The sequence below is a fragment of the Strix uralensis genome, chromosome 3, assembly GCF_047716275.1.
Source record: "Strix uralensis isolate ZFMK-TIS-50842 chromosome 3, bStrUra1, whole genome shotgun sequence".
Taxonomy (NCBI): domain Eukaryota; kingdom Metazoa; phylum Chordata; class Aves; order Strigiformes; family Strigidae; genus Strix; species Strix uralensis.
This window is the reverse complement of record NC_133974.1, coordinates 82,269,233-82,292,435: the sequence shown is the minus strand read 5'-3', so window position 1 is coordinate 82,292,435 and position 23,203 is coordinate 82,269,233. Positions and strand designations below refer to the sequence as shown.

The window sequence follows — 23,203 nt, the reverse complement described above, 5'->3', positions numbered from 1 at the left end:
CAAAATATTACAAAGTAACACAAATATTGATGTTCAGATTAATGGGTTTTCATTCCTTAGCCTGTTTTTTTTTTTCCCTCATTCTGTTTAATATTATTCTTAATAGATAAATGGCTGGGGCTGAAATACATTAATGTTCCCATTTAAGAGTTCAAATGATATCGCTAGACCAGCCATCTAAGATGACACAGAAGAGGATGGAAAATGATAATTAGATTTCTCCACATATCTGGTTCTTAGGAGGTAATTACAGCTCTCCAAGTCACCACATACCAGCCCAGTTATATAATCCTGTTTTGTTTGTTAAACTTGTTTGAGAGCATTTGACTTGAGCTCGCTTTATTACTCATCTGTATGACGCCCAGAGAAACACGCCTTTGAAACACACATGCACACTCATAGAAGCGTAACACATTACACCTACCCTCCCTTGATCTCCCATTAATACCAATCTTTTTGTCCGTCAGCAGAGGGATGGGTATGAAGTCAGACACAGGAGTAAGAGAAATGAGGAGAAGGACACCTGAACAGCTGTACATGGTTTGTTTGTCCAGGAAATTATCTTCTTCCCCACCACTCCCTCTGGTCTAATTCCTAAAACAAGAAACCTCTTATTTTATGGTTCCAAGAACTGTCTGGTCAGTGCCAACATAGATTTCCCCTTTCTCAGTGAATAATACAAGGTATAAGAAAACATACAGTCTTTAAGGAAAGATCATAGTATTAGAATACAATCAAGGCATAAAGTTCAGCATCTCTTCCTGGCTACGTTACTGTTTCTCCATTAAGTAGGCAGAAAATAACAATTCCTTTCCTCCACAATGAAATCTAACAGAGGTTTCTGAAACTTCTAGATCTTTACATAGAAGACACCACAGAAGCAAACAGTGCTTGTTTCTACTGGGGTAGGGGAACGTACTCAAGCAAAAGAATGGTGGGGAAATACCTTTGTCACGTTTGGACAGCAACCCAGTTCTTTCAATGAACACTAACAAGCCTCTTTTGTCTTTGGTACTTTCACCCTTTACATAAATCCTGATTAAGAAAGTTTAAAATACATGTTCATTAGTACCAGCCAGACAGGTGGTCAAATTTGCCTTTAGTATGGTTTGGTTAATGAACCTTAGGTCTGTATATGAAATTCTGCTGCTTTTTTTTTTTTTCCTCTGATGAGTTTACTTACACAAAATTATCCCTATCCTTCCAAATGCTTAGCAACATTACAAAGTGCATTAAAGCATTAGTGCTCACTAATGGCTAACAACTTAGATTCCAAACAGGTGTTTCCCCAGTTTTCTAGATTTCCTGGCAGTTTGGGCACTCATCTGTTATGCATCTCCTGATAAGAAATTAGGTCCCTGAACTTAATAATTTCCCCTGCAAAGAAGCAGAAGAGAAAACTAGGCCTCAGGAAAAATGGGCTCAGACACGGGCACACCATTTGCTTTCTGGTATTTGCAAAACAGAGGTTGATTTCTGCAGTTCAAGATATTGCACATAAGATCATTCTTCCCTTGGCTGGGAGTCGGGTCACTATTTTTTAATCAAATCTAACCATGTTATCACTGTAGCTCCAGTACAGTCCATGCAAATTTTGAAACAGATTTTAGACCTACTCTCAGAAATACCAGAGTCAGGACTAAAGATATCTGACAAAAAAATCTGCTTCCTATTCCTTCCCCTGCCTTCACACAACATTACTTTTGCTGTGCTTCCAAGCCTGGTAGCAGCACCAGAAGTTAGCAGGACAAGAAGTGAATACTGTAACGGCGCCTGTTCTTAGGAAGGAAGAGTTACTACACAGACAGCAACGTTTGTTCCAGCAATAGGTAGTAAAAGGCATTAGGTGGAAGGAAAGCACATTCTTTCCCTACCCGTGTATTTTCAGCATAAAAATCTTAGAACTGAGTTAATGAAAGTTCCCATGGGTATATATGCACCACTGGTTTCATATAAATTGGGCGCACACTTTTGAAGCGAGTCTCCTCATTTTCTCCACTTACCACATTTTGGTTCACAGTGCAGGGAGGCTTCAGCATACATGTTGTTTCCTCCAAAAGATGTTCACACTGGAAGATGCATTGCTAACATGCACTCCAAATGCAATGAGCAGCCAGTTCATAAACTAGACAAGCAGACAAGAGTAAAACCTCTGAAATACATGTGGGAAGCGAGCTACTCCTACTGGTTGGGATGCACTCCTTCCCAATGTACACATAGTATGTGTTCACTTCCTGGGATTCATTTTCTCTATGAAAATCCTTCATACACCTAAACCCTCAGGTCTCTAGCTACCCATGGCTGTCCTATTCTGCCAGTGATCAAGGTAACAGTGAAATCTGACTTTAAATCAACAGGGGTTTTCTTATAATGGATGTCAGTATTCACAGCAGCTTCTAACTTACCTTGTGACACTTCCCCTCCAACCCCAAACTTAAACACACACAGAGAACCCACTTTGATGAATACTTGTGGGGAATAATCAAGAAAAGACCCTCCAATTCAATAACTCCACCCTGTTTTCAGCCCCACTATTAAAATAGGTCACCTCTATCAACATTCGTGATGCTTTGCTGCATTTCCTTCTTCATTAAAGTGGGGATTGAGATTGCCCTGTGCTGTAGCCAGAGAAAAACAAGCACACCACTGCTATTGGTACACTTGGGGTATGTGGGATGTTTTCCCCTGTCCCTTGGTAAATAACTTACTCTTTAGCGTATCTCATATTACATGGTTAGGACAGATATCTTCAATTGCCCAAAGCCCTAACCTCTGGAAAATTGGAAGCGAGCAAAAAAAAGAATAGAGTATTTGTATAAAAGATGACAGCAACAGAATCACAGTTTAGATGATCAATATTAAGCTGAAAGCTCTATCTAAAACAGAGCAGTTCTGTAGGTTTGCTGAAATGCTGAATATACAGGCAGAAAAAAAGTGTTGAACAAAGTCACTGAGGAAACCAGACATTTGCCCTACCACTGCTTGCTGTTCCTGAAATTGTGTAAACTGATAAAGAGCTCTAAAGTCAGAGAGCTCAGGCTAAAATGAGAATCATCAGTTAGGACTCACCAAAAATAATATCGCACTATTTCAATCAGAAATTTGTTCATGGTACTGTCCATGTTGTTTGAACTGAATTAGCTCTGCCCTACAGGAAGCTCTGCCATTCCAGAATGCTGCTGGGCTCTTCCACAAAACAACTCAAGGAGCTCTAGCTAGTTCTTCCAATATACTGTCAATCCGTTGGTATCTTTTGCCAACCACCACCACCAAAGGGTACTTGGAAAGGGAGACTGATGTTCTTGCTGTGTTTTTGACATTTACTCACCAAGAGCCTAACTCCAAATATGTCGTTTGTTTGGTTTTGTTTCCAAATGATGTTTTCCCAAAACCCATTCTTTTAGGCTGACATCTGTTTCCTCCACTGGATTGCACTACATCAAATGCCTGCGTATTTACCAATTACTCACACATGTACAGCTCATGAAGTTTTCCATGCAGAAGACAGAGGCTTTTAAAAAAAAAAACAAACAACAAACCACCAAATGGGAAGTAGTATAATGGTATTTCCAATGCAGATTACTTTTATCTTTTTAAAAAAAATAGTTTTTCACCTGCGGTATCTTTAGATCGTAACTGTTATCAAGTTTCATTGCTCTTCAGTTTGGCCCCTGAACAACTGTATTTCCTGTTAGAGTATGTCTCAATACAAGAAATCAGCTGTTCTAATTTCTTCCTTTTTAATATCGTTAGTCACAGAAAGATTCTTTTTATTCTAGTAATAACTACTCGAGTAAGTTTACTCTATTAAAAAAACCAAACCAAAACCAAACCATTTTGACCATGGTTTCCCCTTCAAAATAATTTATGAAGCAGAACCTCTTGGCCTTTTATTTGTATAAGTTATACAACAACTATCGTTTTTTTTAGACAATGAGATGAGTCTGTATTTAGTACTTCAATCATCGTTCTCAGGGTTGGAAAAGTCTCTGATACCGATGGTAGGCTCTTGTAAGAAGGTGAAATACTGAAAGAGGAGAAAAAAAGAAAATTATTTATCTTTTGCTGAGATTTATGATTTACCTGGAAATTAACACATCAGCTTATATTTCTCTTCATCCCCTTCTCCAACAAAATGATGCTCCTCATCACTCCTCACTCACTACAGAGAATGAAAATAATGAGTACATGAAAGAGCCTTCGGAAGTGGCAGAAGTTAAAGCAAAATTTTATTGCTTTAAGTTTTCAAGCCTTACTTACCCACTATTATTCTTCTACCACAGACAAATTAGCCAATTAGCCACTCGAGTTAATTACCTTCATATTATTACTTCAAGTCCTTTGGACTGTGGTCCTACAGATATTTTTCTCAGCATCAAGCAAAGCCAACTTTAGTATTTTCTCCACTCTGGCTCATTCCTTACCCATTATACATCTCTCATTTGAGCCAGCAATACTATCAGTGGGACTATGCTACAAAATGGTCTCAGTTAAAAAAATAATTTTGGTTTTGGCAAGTTTATTTTTAACACAAATCAGTTCCCTGATCTGGTTTGCTATGGACTCCCACAAACTTCAACAGTACAACTGAGAGGGTCAGAAACACACAGGTAGGTTGAAATGGCTTAAGCTGACTTTGCTCCCAAGAGAGAAGTTCCTTTTGGTAAAGATATGTCTTTAAAAAAAAAAAAAAGACATGAACAGAGCATTAAGAAGTTCAGTATATAAATTGAGAGTGTTACAGCAAAAAATTGTGGGAACCATAAATATTTTATATTTCCAAGACAACCAAGTCACAATATTTGTGCAGACTACTTTTAACTGCAAATTGCTACACTGTAGTTTAAAAATGTCACTCCTTAATAAATGCTGATTTTGACTACATTTACATGTAGATTTTTAGCCTGAGTCTGACAAATATGTCCTTGAATCTTCTTAACAGCCTTCTTCATTTAGGAAGAGATTTTATAGTCCAGTGATTTTGACCAGGCTGAGAACCACGGATAACGGAGTTAAACAACACTAATCAGCATGAGATATTCAGCACTAACAGCAGCTGCAGAGTTCCTCAGGCTCTCAGAATAACTCAGGTTGGATCAAGCCTCAGGAGGTCTGTGATCTAACATCCCGCTCAAAGCAAGGTCAACTGCAAAGTCAGACCAGGGTGTCAGGGCTTTATCCTGTCAGGTCTTGAAAATCTCCAGGGACGGAAACTGCACAGGCTCTCTGGGCAGCCTGCTCAGCTGCTTGACTACCCTCAGGGTGAAAAGATTATGCTCAGTCTGAACCTCGCGTCACACATGTTGCCTTTTGTCCTCCTACCAAGCACTGCCAGGCTCCATCTTCTCAATACTCACAGGTACTGCAAAGCTGCTGTTAGGGCAAAGCCTTCTCTCCTCTAGGCTGAACAAGCCCAACCCACCCCTGTCAAGGCATGTGCTCCAGCCCCTGGCCATCTTGGTGGCTCTCTACTGATTTTGCTCCAGTTTATCACAGTCTTTACTACAGCTGCCCCCAAACTGGATGCAGTATTCTAGGTGTGGTCTAAAGTGCTGAGTACCCCCTAAATCCGATTATCCAAACACCTTTTTACCAATCTAGATGTCCATTTGTCCAGACCACAATGTGCTATCTTGGTATGAGACTATTGTGGGAGTCCTTGATGAAGTAAAAATAAACATCATCAATTGCTCTCTTCTCATCCCCAAATCTAGTCGTTTTATCACAGAAAGCAATCATACCGGCCCACACAACATTTGTTAAACCTACGTTGACTGTCCTCAGTCACCCTCTCCTTCATATACCCTGAAATGGTTTCCTAGAGGACTCACTTCATGACCTTCCCAGGGACCCAAGTGAGGCTGACCAGCCTATGGTTTCCCTGTGTCATCCTTCCAGCCTTCTTGAAGATGGATGCAAGACTTCCTTTCCTGCAGTCAGCAGAATGTCCACTGATGTGCACACCCTTTCAGAGATTACAGATGGCCTTGTAAGGACATTGGCCAGTCCTCTCAGCACCCTTTAAGTGTCTTGACCCTGACTTGAAGGATACTAAAACTGGTTTTGTCTCTGGCCCGATTTTTACATTTTGTATGGGGAATAACCGCCAAGGGACAAATCAAATGCACCAGATTCATCATATTGACATGGAATTAATGTGTTCAGTATTCAAAAATCAATTAATGTGAAAATAAAAATTTTAAAGCATTATACAAAAGTCATGCAGTTATATTAAGTAACATAATTCTGTATATTCAAAAATTCCATCTACTTTGAAAAGACTTATTCTCCCAATTAAAATAGCACTAAAGGATAAGTAAATGACTTTTCATATATGGTTTGAAAAGATCCGTAAGAATGGAAAAAACCCCAACAAGTTAAAATTTTCCCCTGTTTTATCCACTCAATTGCCAGATTTACTAATGATTAAAAAAAGGCAAATTTGACACCACTGGACAAAATAAAGAAAATATTTACCGAAATAATTTTCTCAGAGGATAACACTCACATAACTGAATGTCTAGACTACTAACTACTCTGCTAAGACTAGAAATAAACTACTGTGTATGTAAAATCAAATTTTATCAATTCCTGAACAGCGTTAAAAACACAGAATTATTTACTAAACTCATAATTTTTAAGTAACACTTTTTAGTATAGGTTTGAATGTGACATATGAAATCTTTCATATTTTATTTCCCCACCCCTCATCCAAACAAAAATATTTACCTTTTTAGATTCATCCAGCTTCTTGCTATTTTGCTAAAAGCTTCAGATCCTGGTGCTGTCATTGCTTCAAAATCAACCAGCTGAAAATAAAACAAAAAAAAAAGATATTAAGAAATTAGAGAAGTTTTAAGTTCTCTAATTTCAGGAAGTTAATCCTCAAATATTGTTAACATATAAATTCAACTTTAAAAACATATCCTTCCTTTTGAGACAAAATCCAGTTATTTTTTTATCTCTTAACAAGGTGTTTATACTAATGAGTCAGTGCCAGAAAATATTGACTGTCTTCAGCCCTTTTATTACAACGTCCAAATAAAATGGGGATATTTCTCATTTCTACATACTGTATTCTGCAAAATACTGCATCACACGATCAGTGGATTTATATTGGACTTTCCAGACATTCTGTATTACTTCATTCTACATGTGTTTTTAAGTCAAGTTTGACTACATATAGCCAAGAACTCTGTGCAACTTCGTATCTACAGCTAAAATTAAGTTTTCAGCAAAACACCGTTCAGTCAAAAACATTAGTTCACTAGTACTGAATCATTTAAGCTGACGCATCTGTGGTTCAGTGAACTTTGGCTGAATTGAAGGAAGGGTTCTGAGAGCATGCCCCCCACATTCTTGGTAAGACAGGAGTAAGCTTACTAACAAGTCTGTGCCCAGACTACTTTGTCCCTGATCACCAGTTTGCAAGTCAGCACGCATGCCAGGCACTAAAATTTTCTGTGGGTTTGCACACCCCACTACATCCAATACTGGAAGCTACACTGGCCGTGGCTGCTGACTGACCTGCTAGGCAATAACAGGACTCTCAACTATTGTGTACCTTTGTCTTCAGAGCAGTCTGATAATGCACGCTGTCATAAGCTTGGGACCAGAAATACCCTTCTAAGGAATTGGGGCGGGGTGGGGGAGGGGGCCGGGGAATAATCCCAGTTTCATTCAACTGGGGAAAACAATTTCTTCCAGCTGGTGAATATTTTCCTAAAGAATGTTTTTTTTCCAATTCAGGCATTCTGTTACAGGAAAAAACCTCAAATGTAAAAATGTCCCCAAAGCTTCCTGTAAGTCAGAAATCCTGCTTTTTAGTAATCCAGAAACTCTGCTTGCCTGCATAGAATCAGTCAGCAAAATGCACTACCTTATTAAGTCCTAAGAAGATGTATAAGAAAACCCACATAAGTCTTTTGCCTTAGCTTGAACTCCCACAGAACAGTGAACATACCAGCTTAACAGCATACTGAAAAGGAAGCTTTTTTGCTACTAAGCAAGTGCAATTTGCTCTTAAAAGCTACTAGGAGTTTATTGTACTGAAAGGACAAACTTAATTGTTTTCAGGACTTCCTAGAACTAAAGGGAAAGTTGCTCTTTCTTCAGTTATCCGTGTAGGGTATTTTCTTCAACAGTTTGGATTTTCACTGGAATTTCATTAATTCTTTTGACAATACATTAAAGAGACAGAGGTGCTCTCACTCCTTTCATGCTGAAGAGGTAACGCCACTAGGAGACATTGGTTGAATAAAGAAAAGGAAACCCTTTATTGAGCAAGGTGGTATAATATTCAAATGTAGTCACTTAAAAACTAGGACTTATTTTAAATTAAGCAGAAATCAAGAGAAGTTGCAAATCCATTTCTACTTACCAAGCCCTAAACACTCTGGAATACATTGAGAGTAAAGACAGAAAATTTCTGCTGTGTGCCAGAAGAGTCACTAATTCTGCCTAAGTATTCTCAGAACCCTTCTCAAATAAAGCTGGAAAGAGCAGCTCGGCACACTACAAATGCTTCAGTTACAAACATGTAATTACTGTGGAACACAGACTGCTAAAATTTGACTAACCAGAATTGTTGCACATACTATCCCTAAGTCTCACCTGCTGTCAGAACAGCAATGACATTTTCAAAACTCTCAGGCTGCAAGACACCACAGTATGAAGCTAACCCATCCCAGTAAACAAGTGTGCAACTTCTGTTCATTCTTACAGCTCCTTCCTCACATCTTCAAGTGTTACTCCCCGCATCGAGGCTGAACCAGTGTATTTTGATACTTGCCTTTCCTTTAGGAATCTTTCCTGATACTTCTCTTCCACTTGCCATTATGGCTCCCATGATCACGGAATAAGCTATCACACTAAAAAAAAAATCAAAACCAACAAAGTACTGTAAAAGTCTTGCCTCAAATGCTATTTTAGACTACAAAACAAATAGAATACAGTAGTTTCATAGAAGGCTAGTAAAAATTACTGTACTAGTTACTTTATTTTAGAAGTAAAAACAAGCACAAAACACTTAAAAAGTGAAATCACTGTTACCTTCCAACACCACTGGAATTAAGTTAAGATCCTATGAAGTTTAACTGCTGAAGAGCACTGTTTCTACAGTAGTCAATTATCATTTCAGACTTATGAGTTCTTAAGACTCCACAGAGCTGAAAACAAAGCAAGATCCTGTTCCCAAGAAGCTCAGCTGTAGCTCAGAAGAGTTTATAAACTCTACTGCAACAGAGCTAGAGGCACTGTAAAGCTGTTCAGTTGCCTCTATTTTTTTTTTTTTTTTAAACTGTGAAACTCGAGACAGAATTTCCGCTTTTTTTTTAATTTTGTAAGATAAAGGCAAAGTCTGATTGTAAAAATGAAGTCTCGGGATTTTTTAAATTTTATTTTCTACTGAACTGTGTTTAATAATAAGCTTAAAGGTCTTAAGTGCTTTGTGGAACAGCGATTCATAATAGTCTTAGATGTAGCCAGGTTTGAATTAAACTAGAATTTCAGTTGAACAGATCTGCGACATATGGGGCTTTATTCTAGGGTTTCATTTGGTGACCCTAACAGTTGCAATAAATTACTAATATTTTAGTGTATTCTATTTTAAAAAGTTATGAAATACACTTTGAGATCTTAAATACATGTTTCAGTAAAGCTTCTTGAGTGAAATTACAGTAGTGTAACACAGTATGGAATAGGAACCCAAGCATTACAATTTCAAAATTACACTTTTCAATCTGTGAGCTGAAGTCTATGAATACAGAATACTCATCATTTTAAATATACACGCAGCTATGAATATTTACCATCAGCAATTACAAACTAGCTTTTAAAACAGTACTAAGTCACACTACTGATCGTCATGGCAGCACAAAATGAGAGACTGTGCAAGACACAGCTCAACCCAGAGCTTTTTTAGCTTTTTTTAATATTAAAAAAATATTAAGATACTGCAACACATGGACATTTTACAGCATGCATCCAAGATAACACACATGATAAAGAAATCACTAACCTAGATCCTCTTGAAAGTGGCATTAAATTATAGAAGTAATAAACTAATGACAGGATCAAGTTGCAGACAGCATCTACTTCCTAAGCGAGAGAAAAAAAGTGAATTAAAGATAATTAATAGTCAGGTAATACCATATAAAGGAACACATATTGGAAAGTCTCACAGTACCGTGATTATTTTTTTTTAAACCCCATTTCAAATGTGAAAAGTGTCAAGCTGAGGAGTTGAAGTTTAACAGATGTTTAAGCAAAGTATTTTGTTACATCTTTAAAATTTCGGTGAAACACAGTTCCTCTACACTGTGTTAAAGGATGAAAAATGGAAGCACAAGCTAAAATGTAGTCAGATTCTCATTGCAATATGAATCAACCCAAACACAGTTCTAGGGCTTCTCATGAATTCGTGTTACTTCTCATCTTATATGTAACCAACACAAGCCAAATCCTAAGCTTATAACGATGATGAAACAGTGAACACAGACCCATGAGAAAAATAAAGAAAATAAGAAAAAAAAAAAAGGAACACACTGTGATAATTGAGACCTTTGTCTGGACTCTCTGTTACTGCAGCAAAGCATAGCAAATTTTAAAGTAACAGAATTATGTCAACTTCTTATGGTGTTTGTCATATTGGGTTTAAGCAAGCAGTCGATTTTAATACTTAAAGATGTCTGTCAGAAATTATTAGAACAATGACTATTAAACAGAAGGTATAAAAACATAATGGAATTTTATCATGGAATTAATCGTTTCCATTAAAACAGCCTTACCCCCAGCTCTGCAGACAGAATTAGAATTTTTCCTTTAGCTGTTAGATCCTTATATAGTGCATCTATTTCTGCATGATACAGCTGTGTTCTCTCTTCTGTTGTCTGAGTTTCTACTGAAAATAATATGTTCCCCACTCTATCAAGTAGATTAAACAAAAAAGGAGGTGAGAATTGTTAACAGAATTTGATGCATAATCTAATATCTAGGGTTACAAATGTACTACACTTAAATTCTTATAATTTCTCCTTAGGCAGATTGTGTGCATTGCCCCCCTTTTAGTTTAAAAAAAAAAAAATCACTGAATTAAAAACATTTTGTCACATTGCAGTTTGTCTGAAAGAATACATGAAGATTGCTGTCTAATGAAGTATTTTCTCAAAGAACACCTCACAAGCATTAGTGTTTCACTTAAAGCATAGGTAAAAAAAAAAGAAATATGAAATTTTAAAGTATCTTTGTGAACCTGAGATTTCCATGTAGAATATGAAGTGTAGTTTTGTTAACTTTTAAACTACCAAAATGGAATTGTTTTGGTATAAAAGCATAGTTACAAACTATGGATCAAAACAGACTGACTGATACAGAACAAAGTTTGTGCAGAACAAAGACCATTTTACCAATACCAAAATATTTTCCCCAAAGGGTGAGGCCATATATTTAATGCCATTTCACTGTATATAGGCATATGATTTAGAATGTAAAATTAAAAACCAAGAGATATGTTAACATTTTAGAAGAGAAGTTTGGCTTCCATGTCACTCGTTGAAAGTACACAAGTTTTGGGAAAAATTACAGTGCATAGAATTTTAAATCCCATAAAACAAAGTTTTTAGTTAGTAGGATAGAGCTTCTGAGCTTCAGATTAATGCTCATTCTTCAGGAAGACAAGGAGCCAGTAATCCATCAAGGGATGATTTACTGAAATTTACTAAAGAGTGACCCAAAGTCTCATGATTGTATCCTCATACATTCAAGATACCATCTAAATTGTCATTTGCAGACAGAAGTTCTGCAAACATCACAAGAACATACATAAAAAAGGTCAGAAATCTAAATAGAAGAGTCCCTTCCATTCTTAGATTACAGAAATTTTGATTCCATTCAGGACTTTTCAGTCTCCATAACAGACAAGGTCTCACAACAAGAAGTGTATTTTGACATGGGTAAAGACAGAGATTTTTGAGATTTGTCCCCTTCAGGCATTTTATAGTCTAAGATGAATAACAAGGTCTCTCTTCACTTTTGTGCTATATGTTAGAGAATCATCTCAACTGAGGCTACTCCATCAATGTTACCCATATTCCCTCTTTGTTAGGGAACACAACAGAAATCAGGCCTCAAATGAACAAATTTTTTAGTGAAAAACAAAACCCACTTTATGCAAGTAGAAATGGCATTTGAGAAAATTAATTGCTAATACTTGATCATTACTTAATGTTCCCGAACACCAGAAAATAGCAAACATACTTATCTCCTGTAATTGTAATTGTGAATCCATCATACTCTTTTCCTTGATCCTTGAGGCTGGGGACTTTTGTGTTCACAGTAAACCCATCCCTTGTTTTACTGTTAAACTGCTTTCAAAAGAAAAGAAAAGTAACATTAGAGTGAACAGACAGATTGCCTAGCTATTGTTTTGAAACACCTAAAATACATGGAGCAGAAATGAAAAGGGACAAACTGAGTGAACAGGACAAAGAATTACTGTCAACTACATTATTTCATTTATACTTTATTTCCTACTGTATGGAATTTATAAATATTGAATGAGGCATATTGACATTCAACTTCATAACTACATAGCAAATATAAAGCAGCACTGTTTATGTAAAGCAACTGTACAAAACAGTTCGAGTTGTACAGAGTTCTCCACAAGTTGCAGGTTGATTGTAACCTTCTGGTGTAACAATGTAAATGCAAAAGCAGGAATCTGAGAGCCTGTTTTATGTTTAGACTAAGAAGTAGCATTAGGCCAAGTGTGGATTCCAGAATACAGCTCACATCAACAATTTCTTAACTGTGATCCAGTTTCAATTAATGTTTATCCTCATCAGAAGGGAAAATATCAACGTTTAAAAATTTTACAAAGCTACATTATCTAAGTGTAATACTGTAGCCAGAGTTGTATAAACCAGGCAAAACTGTATTTAAGTAAAGCCAAAAGCCCAGCTTTTGACGTACAACATTCCCCAGCTACCCAAATAACAAAACTACATTAATATCAGCAGACCTTTGTTTTATACAGGCACTTTTAATGACTATTATGCAACAGTGTTGAATGAATTACTCAGGCAATTATTTATTTTAGGATAGAACATGTGATCCAGGATGTTTTGTTTAAAGAGAATTTGCACTTATTTTAAAGAAGCAAATGTAAAAGCCTCTAATGAGAGACAGCATTCCACTTTGATACAATTCAGAATGGGATATAGGAGATTCAAACCAGAGCAAAATGCACAGGTTATGAAAAACAGGAAGAATATTTGCTGCCATTTGAGACATTTATTTTTAAGTCATTATAGTCCACTATGTTTATATATTTTCATAATTCTCTTGGAGTAACCTGTATTTTTAACTCCACTAATAGCACTTTTCTGGCCTACAATTCAACAGTAGCCATATTAGGTGCTTTACAGGACCCTATTTGCACATTTGTGTGTCAGCAGGGAACACTTAGTTGTCTACCTACCCCAACATCTACTAGTTCATCACAAGTTTTTGTTTAAGTTCAGTTAGTATCCACTTGGCTTCATCTTTCAAGCCCAAGAACAAGACAGTAACATAAAAAGGACATCCAAAATTATGGTATGTTCTCTGAAGACACTTATATTAGAAAAATGTGGTGCTTGAGCCATGTAGCTTCTGTAAAGATATCTCCAGTGCACGAGTGAGTACTATCACCATGAACAAATCCAAACCCTGACAGTCTATCAGTAGTAGCAGCAATACATCTTCAAAGAGCTCTTGCAGATATGAAATTGCAATGTGGACACACCCAAGAAGAAAGCAATGAGTTTGTCTCTATTCAGAATGACTGTTTCTTCCCAAATTTTATTCTATTCTAAGTAAAATCCTGTCCAATCCTTTAAGAAGAAATACTTTGTAACAGTGTTTCCCAAAACTCAACCTACTTCTCATCCTAGATTAATTTGGGGAAGTGGGGGAAGACCTTTTACTTAAACCCAGCTCAAGTCTTATTATTTAAGTCGAGATAAGAGTATAAATCATTCTGCACGTCATATATCCAAAGCCTTTCTATGAAGACCACCACCAGCAAGAAGAAAACCTACAGGTTTCCCCACTCCTTTTCTGACAGTCTTCCAAAGCACAAGAACATAAACCAAGATTTTGTTTCAGATTAGCTATCAGTCACTAAGGGCAACTATTCCCTCATTTCTCGCTGCTAGCTCCACACGTACTGACCTACACCAATGAAGCTAAGGTAGAAAGAGCTTCCGTGTTCCTAATCTTTCAGACACACATCTTCAATTTTTTTCCTTCATACTGTACCTGCATACTGTGAGCCTGTTAGGGTGGATCTACCCTCCTGGTTGATAAGGCTGGCTTCAAAGAATTACATTCAACATTCTGTTTCCCCATAATTTCTTTACCAATTCACAGTTAGGCCAAGCCTTTCAAATACGTATCACACATCTCCATATATCAAAGAGAAGGTCATACCCTACATGTGCAAATTTAAAATAACCTGAGTTAGTGTTTCCAGTTATTCATTTTAAGCTTACACAATGTTTATTCTGAGGAACTGGATATCTCCCATAATACACTTTATTATTTTTATCATATTTTGAAGTTTTCCTTGAATTTACCTTCATTATGGGAAGAAGATCTTCTACTTTATGTACCTTTTCCAAAGCTTCTCGAACCTCTAATAGTCCTTTTGGATTATTTGCACTGGAGAAAAATTAAATATGGAATTGCAACGGTTGAACACATGTAACATTTCTGGAAATCCATCTAGCTTTAACCTAATCAGCCAGCAAAATAAATTATTTAGTTATTTCTTTTCTGAAAATTCCTTCATACTTGGCCACATGCTCTCCTATTCTTCAAAAAGTAATTTCCTCCTGTATCAGCTCAGCTCTTTCTTTTCCACGTCAAACCTCAACCAAAAACTTCAGGTTTATCTTAATCATTTGCTGTCGGCCACTCTGTAGCATTAAAGAGTGTTTGCATGAGTGTGTGTGGGCAGGGGATTGTTGATGAGGAAAGATGGAAGAAGAATAGAGTTAACATTAAAAATATTCTTCTCAAAACATATTCATCTGTGTAGCCTCAAAGGTATAAATACTACAGATGCAGGCACAGCTGGACCACGAAGAAACCTACTGAACTAGTGCTCTAATATTTATTAATTATTGTACCCAGATTTTAAGAACAGAATTATTTTTAAAATCACAGCATAAATTGCTCTGGTTTAAGGTCAAATGCTGCTGACTTACTCTGAACAAACCTTCTCCCAATAGAGGAGAGACTCCCCAGTTACTACAGAACTTACGTATCCTTCAGCAACTATCATAAATTTTCTAAAACTGAAATACTTTCAACTGTTATAAGGATTTTCTGCACTTTCATTTTTTGATATTTAAGTAGCATAATGAGACTGAAAAACAGAACTCAATATTTAATAAAAGTTACCAGGCCAAAGAAAAATTAGGGAGTTTACAACTGGAAGAGTTTCTTAATTTTTAACATTATCAGAACACTCTTGCCACAAATGAGCCACAGGTGGGGAAGACTTTTTACTCATTAAAAAATTGATCAAAGTTTGAAATAGATGTCAACATCAATTTTCAAACTATCTTTAGTCACATTCTTTCATTCAAGATTCTAGAACCTTCCGTTCCAGGACAAAGTCTACCAACCCATCTACGTAACAGGTAGTAAAGGTTCTCTGCTCCTTTAAAACTACTTGTCAAACACCAGTTTCAATTAAAATTACCTTCCGTATCATCTTTTCTCTTTTTTCCTCACTCCTACTATTTAATAAATTAATCTCAATATTCAGAGAAACTCTATTCTACCAGGAGGAAACCCAACATCTTTAACAAATCCTATTTTTAGAAAGAATTGAGACCCACTCATGACAAAACTGTGGGTACAAATTCAACACCATTATTAGTTTCTAGGTACACTGCAATTCACGGTGTTTTTTCCTATTAGCTTAAGTTTCTTTACATGGCACTGAATAGCATTTTGCATTTCCAATAGTAAGACAGACAAGTATAGACCAAGAGAACTAGAACTTACTAAAATTAAGAGAATAACCCTCAGACTTTCTGAAGTTAATATTATGTAAATTTCAAATCAGTATTAGCAGGGGAGTGAATCAGGGAAAAAGCATATCAGTAATTTACCCATGATAAACAAGGATCCTGTCTTTGATAAAATGAAGAATTTTCTCAAAATATTCCAGGTACCGCATGTTAATGACCTGTCCCCTACAAAGAAAAGAAAAGGTTTTTTAAAGTCTTGTTTTTCAACCCAACATTTCACGGTTAAGACACAAGTAAGACACAAATATCTTAATATTTGACAGAATTTTATCCACAGATGCTTTGTAAATTAAAGCAAAGAACTAGAGGTTTGTCTGAAGTGGTGACTTGCCCATTCCCCATTTTGAATACAGATTCCATAGTGAACTGGGAAAAGCTCATGTATCATCAGTAGTGTTGTTCTCTGATAAACTACATTTTATGCATATTTCCCCATTTTCAGTGTGCCCATGTCCAGTAAGTCTTATCTATATGATAATTATCAATTTGTACAAGGATATAATTTTCTTACACTCACAGATACTGCAGAACTAGGAGAGAATTCTCAATCTGCACATTAATTTGAGAACCAACACCCTCCAGTTTACATATTTGCCAACATATATGCTGATCTGCTTTGACAGTCCACATACATTTTTCTTTATTCACCTGTGTCCCTCTATGTTGCAGTAATTTTGCTTTGACTTCTAACAGTTATAAGTAGTAACTGTTAAACAAAAACATTAAAAAGGTGTTTTTTCCCCCTAGGACTACTAAGGAAAAAAATATACATTAAAAACTTGGTAAAGAGCTGCTAGGATTATAACCACTCTGAGAGGAAAAATTACATACCATTATTGCATTTGTAGGAGTCCTTCCTCTTCTCCCAGTCTACAAAACAAGATTTTATAAAGCAAACGTTATCGCTCTCTGAGGAAGCAAGACCACTGTCAATCACAGGAAGGTGTACACCTAGTTTTTTTCCCCACTCTAAGTGATTTTTGGCAGCTTAAGTCCCTAACGTCTCACACAACAGTCTCACACTTTAGTAGGCTTAAGTCTCAGAATAATGGCAGAATCAGTCTTTAAAAACTGAACAGAATTAGAACACATATACGTATCTGCACATAGGAAAGGGAGGTAGGGAAAGGAGAAGGATGAAGACAAATCTATATACATAATTTGCCCTTGTTGTACGTCCCATCATTTTCCATCTGTATTTAGAAAATATCTGTACAACAGGCAGAAGCGTGTCAGTATAAGGAACAGGATTTTCCTTTAGTGGCATCTTGGAAAATACATCCAAACCAGACCTATCATTCTGTAAGGCCATCTAGAAGCACTAGTACCAATAGAAGACTTTTGGTGAGTGGTCAGAAGTGATTTGTGTTTATTCCCACTCTTTCTATTTGTTTAGTAAACACTATCACCAAGAACTCAAAAGTAGCAGGGTTCCACATTGTCTTCACTTTTTAATAAGAATATTGGGCTTATCATTAATGTTTAGCTGATCCCAAATCCTTGTTTTGTTTTTGAAAGCTTAGGTTACTTTTATAGTCATTTTCTCTACTTTAAATGAAACTTGGTAGCTTTGATTATTTAAGGCAGAAAGGAGAAAAGCCAAAGTCGCACTTGCCTACAGACCCATGAAGAAGTAGTGACAGACAATATACTTTCATCTCAAGAATGTTAAGATCTGGAAGCCTATCAAACATTGTGAAATGCAAGATGCTTCTTATACACCTTTAACAAATGGTCCCCAAATGGACTCAAAACAAACAAAAAAAGTTTTTGTTTTCTGACACTCTCCAAATGTTTTGCTACCCTGGAAAAGAATCTTTAATTCAGCAGTCACTGAATGCTAGTGCTTTCACGTTAAAACTCATTTCACAGGAATCACTGAACAATAATGGACTTCAAATGCAAAGAATTCTGACTAAAGAAAAAGGTTATGTTAACAGATATCTAATCCAAGTATTTCTTGCACACAGAAATTACTAGTGTACAATTTAGACCAAATAAAACCTAGAGACAGCTTGAGCTCAGCATGACTAGATCTGTTACGAATACTAAAAGAACACCCAACTGCTATTATTACACCTCTTATTTGACTGAACAGCTTATATCTTTGTATATGTTGAACAACCATGAAGGCTGCCATTTGTCAGCCTAAATAACCTACTGCTACACCTGGCTTTCAGGTAGCCATGCTACAGAAAGAATTCAGCCTTAGTCATACAATTATGTGAATAACTTTCAAATCATAAGCCAAATATAAAGTAATATATGTCTTCCTGACACAGTCAAAAGACCATAAAGTGATCTCAATTATCAACAAAAAGGTGTTAGCTCTGTAGCCTATTAATATCTTCAATCAGCAGCCATTTTACAGTTGAGTAATGCAAGGAGATTATACAGATCTGTATAGTCCATTAAGAGTAAACTGTCATTTAGAAATCATAGTGACTAGAACATGCTTCAAAAGATAAAAATAAATTTTAAAAAGCTATTACCACTTAATCTATTCATTTCTTTTATCCCTCACCTCACATGAAATCTTTGGGAGGGAATCCAAAAGCAGAAATGAATCACTACAGAAAGCTGACCAATGAAAGCAGCTATTACTTGGGATGCAGAATGATCAAACAAGTACAGGTTTCCAGAATCAGAAAGGATGCAATCACCATCCAGTACTAAAGTATGATCAACTCCTCAGGTAGTGGTATTTGTTTCTTCCCAAAAGTGCAAATCAATAATTTTCAGAGAACCACTACCTAGCTATCAAAAAAGTATGACCAAAATGCTGATAAGATCTCCAAAAGTCAAGGCTGAGCCAAAAACAAAAGGTCAGAATTAGATTCACTGTGGGCCTACCATTCTGAACATTCATGAAGCTTATTTCAGATTTCTATGAAATCACCAAAACAGCTGGAACAGTAAAGCATGAGTTTTGCTAGCATTCTCTGATGAGTAGAAAACAAGTACAGTACTTTGGCTAGTGAAAAACAGAGTTGCTGACACAGAGATCCTGTACAGCGACAGACTAAATGCTCAATGTTATTTTCAGCATGGCAATCAAGTGTCGTTATACGAATGCCCTTCTGCCAGCACAGATCACCTAGAAATTAGGCTTCTACTCTCCCATTTAAAATAAAACCAGTAAGAAATAGATGAAGTATGGGATGCATCCTTGTCTCAAAGTACAGATGGTTGTGGTTTCTGCTGCATTTTACACGTGAGAAGAAAGAATGCAGCAACAGCAAAGACAGACAGAGCTTGGACCCCAAACATAATAACACTTGGCTTGAGAGAAGACAGAAGCCCGAGCATAGGACCATTCAGGAAGCAGCACATCCTGCAAGGCAAGGACTGATTTGCACCAGAGTTTAGCTCTACGTTGAAACCACTCCCTAAAGTGGTGGCTGCTTGGGTCCATTACGTAGAGTGGAAGGAAGAGCACAGACAGATTCTCATCAGCCTCTGTATGTGAACATTAGAATATCACTATTTTTCTCTGCTTGAAATAATTCTTGAGAAGGCTTTGCTTCCCTTATCCTCTTTTTTCCACACAGCTACTCAAAAAGGAAAGAAATAGATCTAAAAGCAGAGTGACAAAGATTCAATACTTCCCATGGTGGGGGGCAGGGAAGTAAGATGAAACCTGGTTACATAACTACTTACAAAACACACTCTGCTCCTGTGATTGACAGTGATGTTGCTACATTGAGTCTCTCACACTTCTACCACTTCATGGGAGGTAGCACTGTTGTGACTACAATACGGAGTCTTGCAGCATGGGAGAAGATGGAACGTACAACAGTGGTTGAATCTTTTAAATTTTACCTTTGTTTGGAAGTGCAACTGTTACCTTTCACAGGTTATTTATTTTGTCATTTTTGCTTTATTTTGTCCTGCTTTGAAAACAACTAAAAGAACGATGTTTTTCCTCTCTATTGTAAATTGGTATTAAAGCTAATAGAATAGCATTGTTTCACTACTGTTGCCACTATCTTTAAGAAGCAGCATTTGCAAAAATGACAACTGTGAGAAACTTACTCCTGTTTTTACATTTAAGGTAATGTAGGAATTAAAAACAGCACATAAAAATATGCATCTTCTGGATCCTAGTTAGACCTTGCCATATCTCAGTTGTACAACTGAAATTCAGGAAAAAGAGGAAACGTCATGAGTGAAAAACTGAAGTGCACAAAACCCAAATGGTGCATTAGAAAATTTAAAATAAATATTAAAGCAAAACAATAAGCATGTATACATTCAATACTGTAATATGCTGTTTTATGAACAGCCGGTAAGTTTTGGTACAATCCCTTAGCATGTGTGGGGAGGCTCTTTGGTAAAACTCTCATACCTGATTAAGTTAATATGATTATTGAAACCTCTGCTAAGGCTTCGGGCAGGCATTTGGTCCAACCAAAGCACAGGCTGGTCAGGATCAGCTATCCTACAAAGACAAAGGACATTAATATTTCACTCCATGTAACATTTTTAGTTGAGCTTTCTTCACATACAGAATAATATTAGGCAAAAGCTAGAATTCAGAGATCACAAAAAATAATTTTTTATTGAAATTCATGTATGATTTTCATAAAAAAACCCAACTCATAAGCATTTTATGTTGCTGGAGTTTGAAACTGTTAGTTTTTATTAGCCTAAGCTGCAATGTATCCTATGATCTTTCACAGCTTTGCCTCAACCAGAAAATGCTATTCCCAACTCTTTCCATCTTTTAAAGAAGAAAAATAGAATATTTTCAGAAATGCACTCCTTGTACCTAAACCATCCTTCTATCAGAACACCCTCTAGTTCCAGAGTGGTAGCAAGTGTTCATTTTCTCCTGTGACTTCAGCCCCTTGGTTAACTGAAGCATGCATCATCACCATAACCAACATAAGGCTTCTTCCCCCTCTTTTTACCATTACCTTCGCCACTTCACAGCAATATCAAACATATCTCTCCACTGCATCAGTCTGGTCTTCCCATTCATCCGAACTTTTGAGTTTGCCCAAGTCCGCTGCACAGCTTGCATTACTTCTAGAGTGGCCAGTCCCATGGCTGGGGGTGGAGGAGGAAGACAGGGGGACAAACAACAGAAACAGAGAACCAATTAGCACCAAACACTCGTTTTCATACATGTAGGAAAACTGAAGGAGGAATGCAATGTATTTATGGGAAAAAATTGCCAACACCAATAAAATCTGGGGGATCATGATTTCCAGTCCCCAGTTAGGTCAAGAAACTGCTCATGTAATGATTATTTTCAGTTTAAACTTTTTATCTGATTTGAAAGTAACAGAGTGTAAAACTAATTTGCAGATAACAAAGGTATAGCATTAAATTATCACCACATTGAATTTGTTTTCCCCATTCAAATCTACAGAGCATTTTAAGTATACCTCTATGTATTCTTTTATTTGGAAGAAATCCTGGTGTCTCATACTGCATCATGGAACCCAGATGATCAGCTACACATACGAGTTCTTGCACATCAGGCTTATAGCTTTCAAAATTCTGAAATAACACATCTCTTGCGGAGGAGAAAAACATGCATTAGACAGAACTTGTCAACAAAAGTCCTGAAAGTTGTAAAACAGATTTGTTTGTCTGATAATCAATACCATTTGTGTGAGAAATACTTAAAAGGAGTATAAAGAACACTCATTCCTCCTCCCACTTCACTGAACATACACAGTACACGGCAGTAACACTCTATATCTCAAATGAAATCCTGGTCTTACTGAATTCAGTGGCAGATCTTATTACTGTCACAACCAGTATTTCACCTTCAGACTTGCTCATAGTAAGTGATACTAAATAAAGTTCACAGATAATACATTATCCTTCAGTGTTACACTCACCCTAAGGAACTTTTAACACTAAGAAAAGAATATGTATAGAAACCAGAAGCCTTATTCCATAACTTCTCCCTTAATTCTGTAAAAGATTCTTGTGCTAAAAGGTGGATTCTATTCCATATACACAAGAGCCATAAATTTTTAACTCAGCATTTTTTTATTTTTTTTTTTTTTTTACACACAAAGTGAATACATGAAAATATATCTGGAAACTAGTTTACAGCAGAAGAAATTGACATCTTTCCTTTAGCTACATATTTTTTAAGTCTATTCTAATAAATCCCCTGCTTTGTTGACTGAAATCACCCTCCTCCTAAAATATTGGTTATCTAAATTACTCCGGACAATATTATTTCCCAGTGAAACCCACCTGCCATTAAAAATCTGTTAAGTATCTAGGAAACTACACCTATAAAAAAAAAACCAACAACACACAACAAGAAACTGTAATAAGGGTGCTATGCAACGCTACATTTGGTAGCTCAAACTTATCAATTCCTTGACATTAATTGCAAGAAAAAAAGAAACAGAATAGTTCCTCAGTAAGGCCACAGATTATGAAACAACATTATGTGAATATTATTGATTATGTCAAGACAGAAGTGAAGAAAATAATCTTAAATTTCATTGTTCCTCTTTTATGAGCTAAACCAACTCCAATCTCCATGATTTTGAAAAGGATTTACACACTCAGTGGAATTCCACTTTCATACAGCATTAAACATGTATGCTGTTCCAATGCTTTGAAATAGCACTTTGAAAAGTCAAGCTGAAAAAAACGTCTGGAGTAGGCTTTAAAAAAAAAAAAAAGATTACTCACTTTATATGTGGCTGTAACCCTGGCTGTTCTTCATAGTTTTCTATAAGGAAAGGAAGATTTTTGGCCCAATGGTCCTTGAAATTTCCAGGAAGATCTACATCAATATTATACTCTGTAAGAGGTGTATCCAAATGCGCATGCAAGTACCTAGAATACTCTGGAGGAAAGAAATAAAATTAAATACCGTTTGTATAATCAGCCTACTTATGTAATTACATAAAAACAAAAACCAGATTTTATGTTTGTCAGTTATCCAACAAGACTTTAGTAAGGCATTACTCTTAGATACTTTGATTTTGCTATTAGCTAATGTCCAGGACAGAAATAAGTCTATTTCAACTAAGTACCACAACACTCTTTCCCATTATACAGAAATGTGTATTTCATTTGTGGACCTAGATTTTAACTGTATGAACAAATCAGTGTACATTTTTTTTAAACAGACATAC

The 23,203-nt window shown here is 36.4% G+C and overlaps 1 protein-coding gene across 4 annotated transcripts in view; it reads right to left on the bottom strand.

The window, feature by feature from the left end:
- Nucleotides 1-3,832: 3,832 nt before the first annotated feature.
- The window catches only part of TTC13 (tetratricopeptide repeat domain 13), a 42,357-nt gene continuing 22,986 nt past the window's right edge, over nucleotides 3,833-23,203 (bottom strand). The window contains exons 12-23 of one of the 4 annotated variants that reach the window (XM_074863089.1): nucleotides 22,755-22,911; nucleotides 21,476-21,606; nucleotides 21,002-21,134; nucleotides 20,431-20,523; nucleotides 16,164-16,247; nucleotides 14,616-14,700; nucleotides 12,256-12,365; nucleotides 10,788-10,923; nucleotides 10,019-10,098; nucleotides 8,792-8,870; nucleotides 6,730-6,809; nucleotides 3,833-4,027 (exon numbers count right to left, since the gene is read on the bottom strand). In XM_074863089.1, the coding sequence (XP_074719190.1) occupies nucleotides 3,904-4,027; nucleotides 6,730-6,809; nucleotides 8,792-8,870; nucleotides 10,019-10,098; nucleotides 10,788-10,923; nucleotides 12,256-12,365; nucleotides 14,616-14,700; nucleotides 16,164-16,247; nucleotides 20,431-20,523; nucleotides 21,002-21,134; nucleotides 21,476-21,606; nucleotides 22,755-22,911 (1,292 nt within the window). In that variant the 3' untranslated portion in view covers nucleotides 3,833-3,903. Of the gene's footprint in view, nucleotides 4,028-6,729; nucleotides 6,810-8,791; nucleotides 8,871-10,018; nucleotides 10,099-10,787; nucleotides 10,931-12,255; nucleotides 12,366-14,615; nucleotides 14,701-16,163; nucleotides 16,248-20,430; nucleotides 20,524-21,001; nucleotides 21,135-21,475; nucleotides 21,607-22,754; nucleotides 22,912-23,203 lie in introns of all 4 variants that reach the window. The other 3 variants (XM_074863090.1, XM_074863092.1, XM_074863091.1) reach the window with 3 other exon arrangements.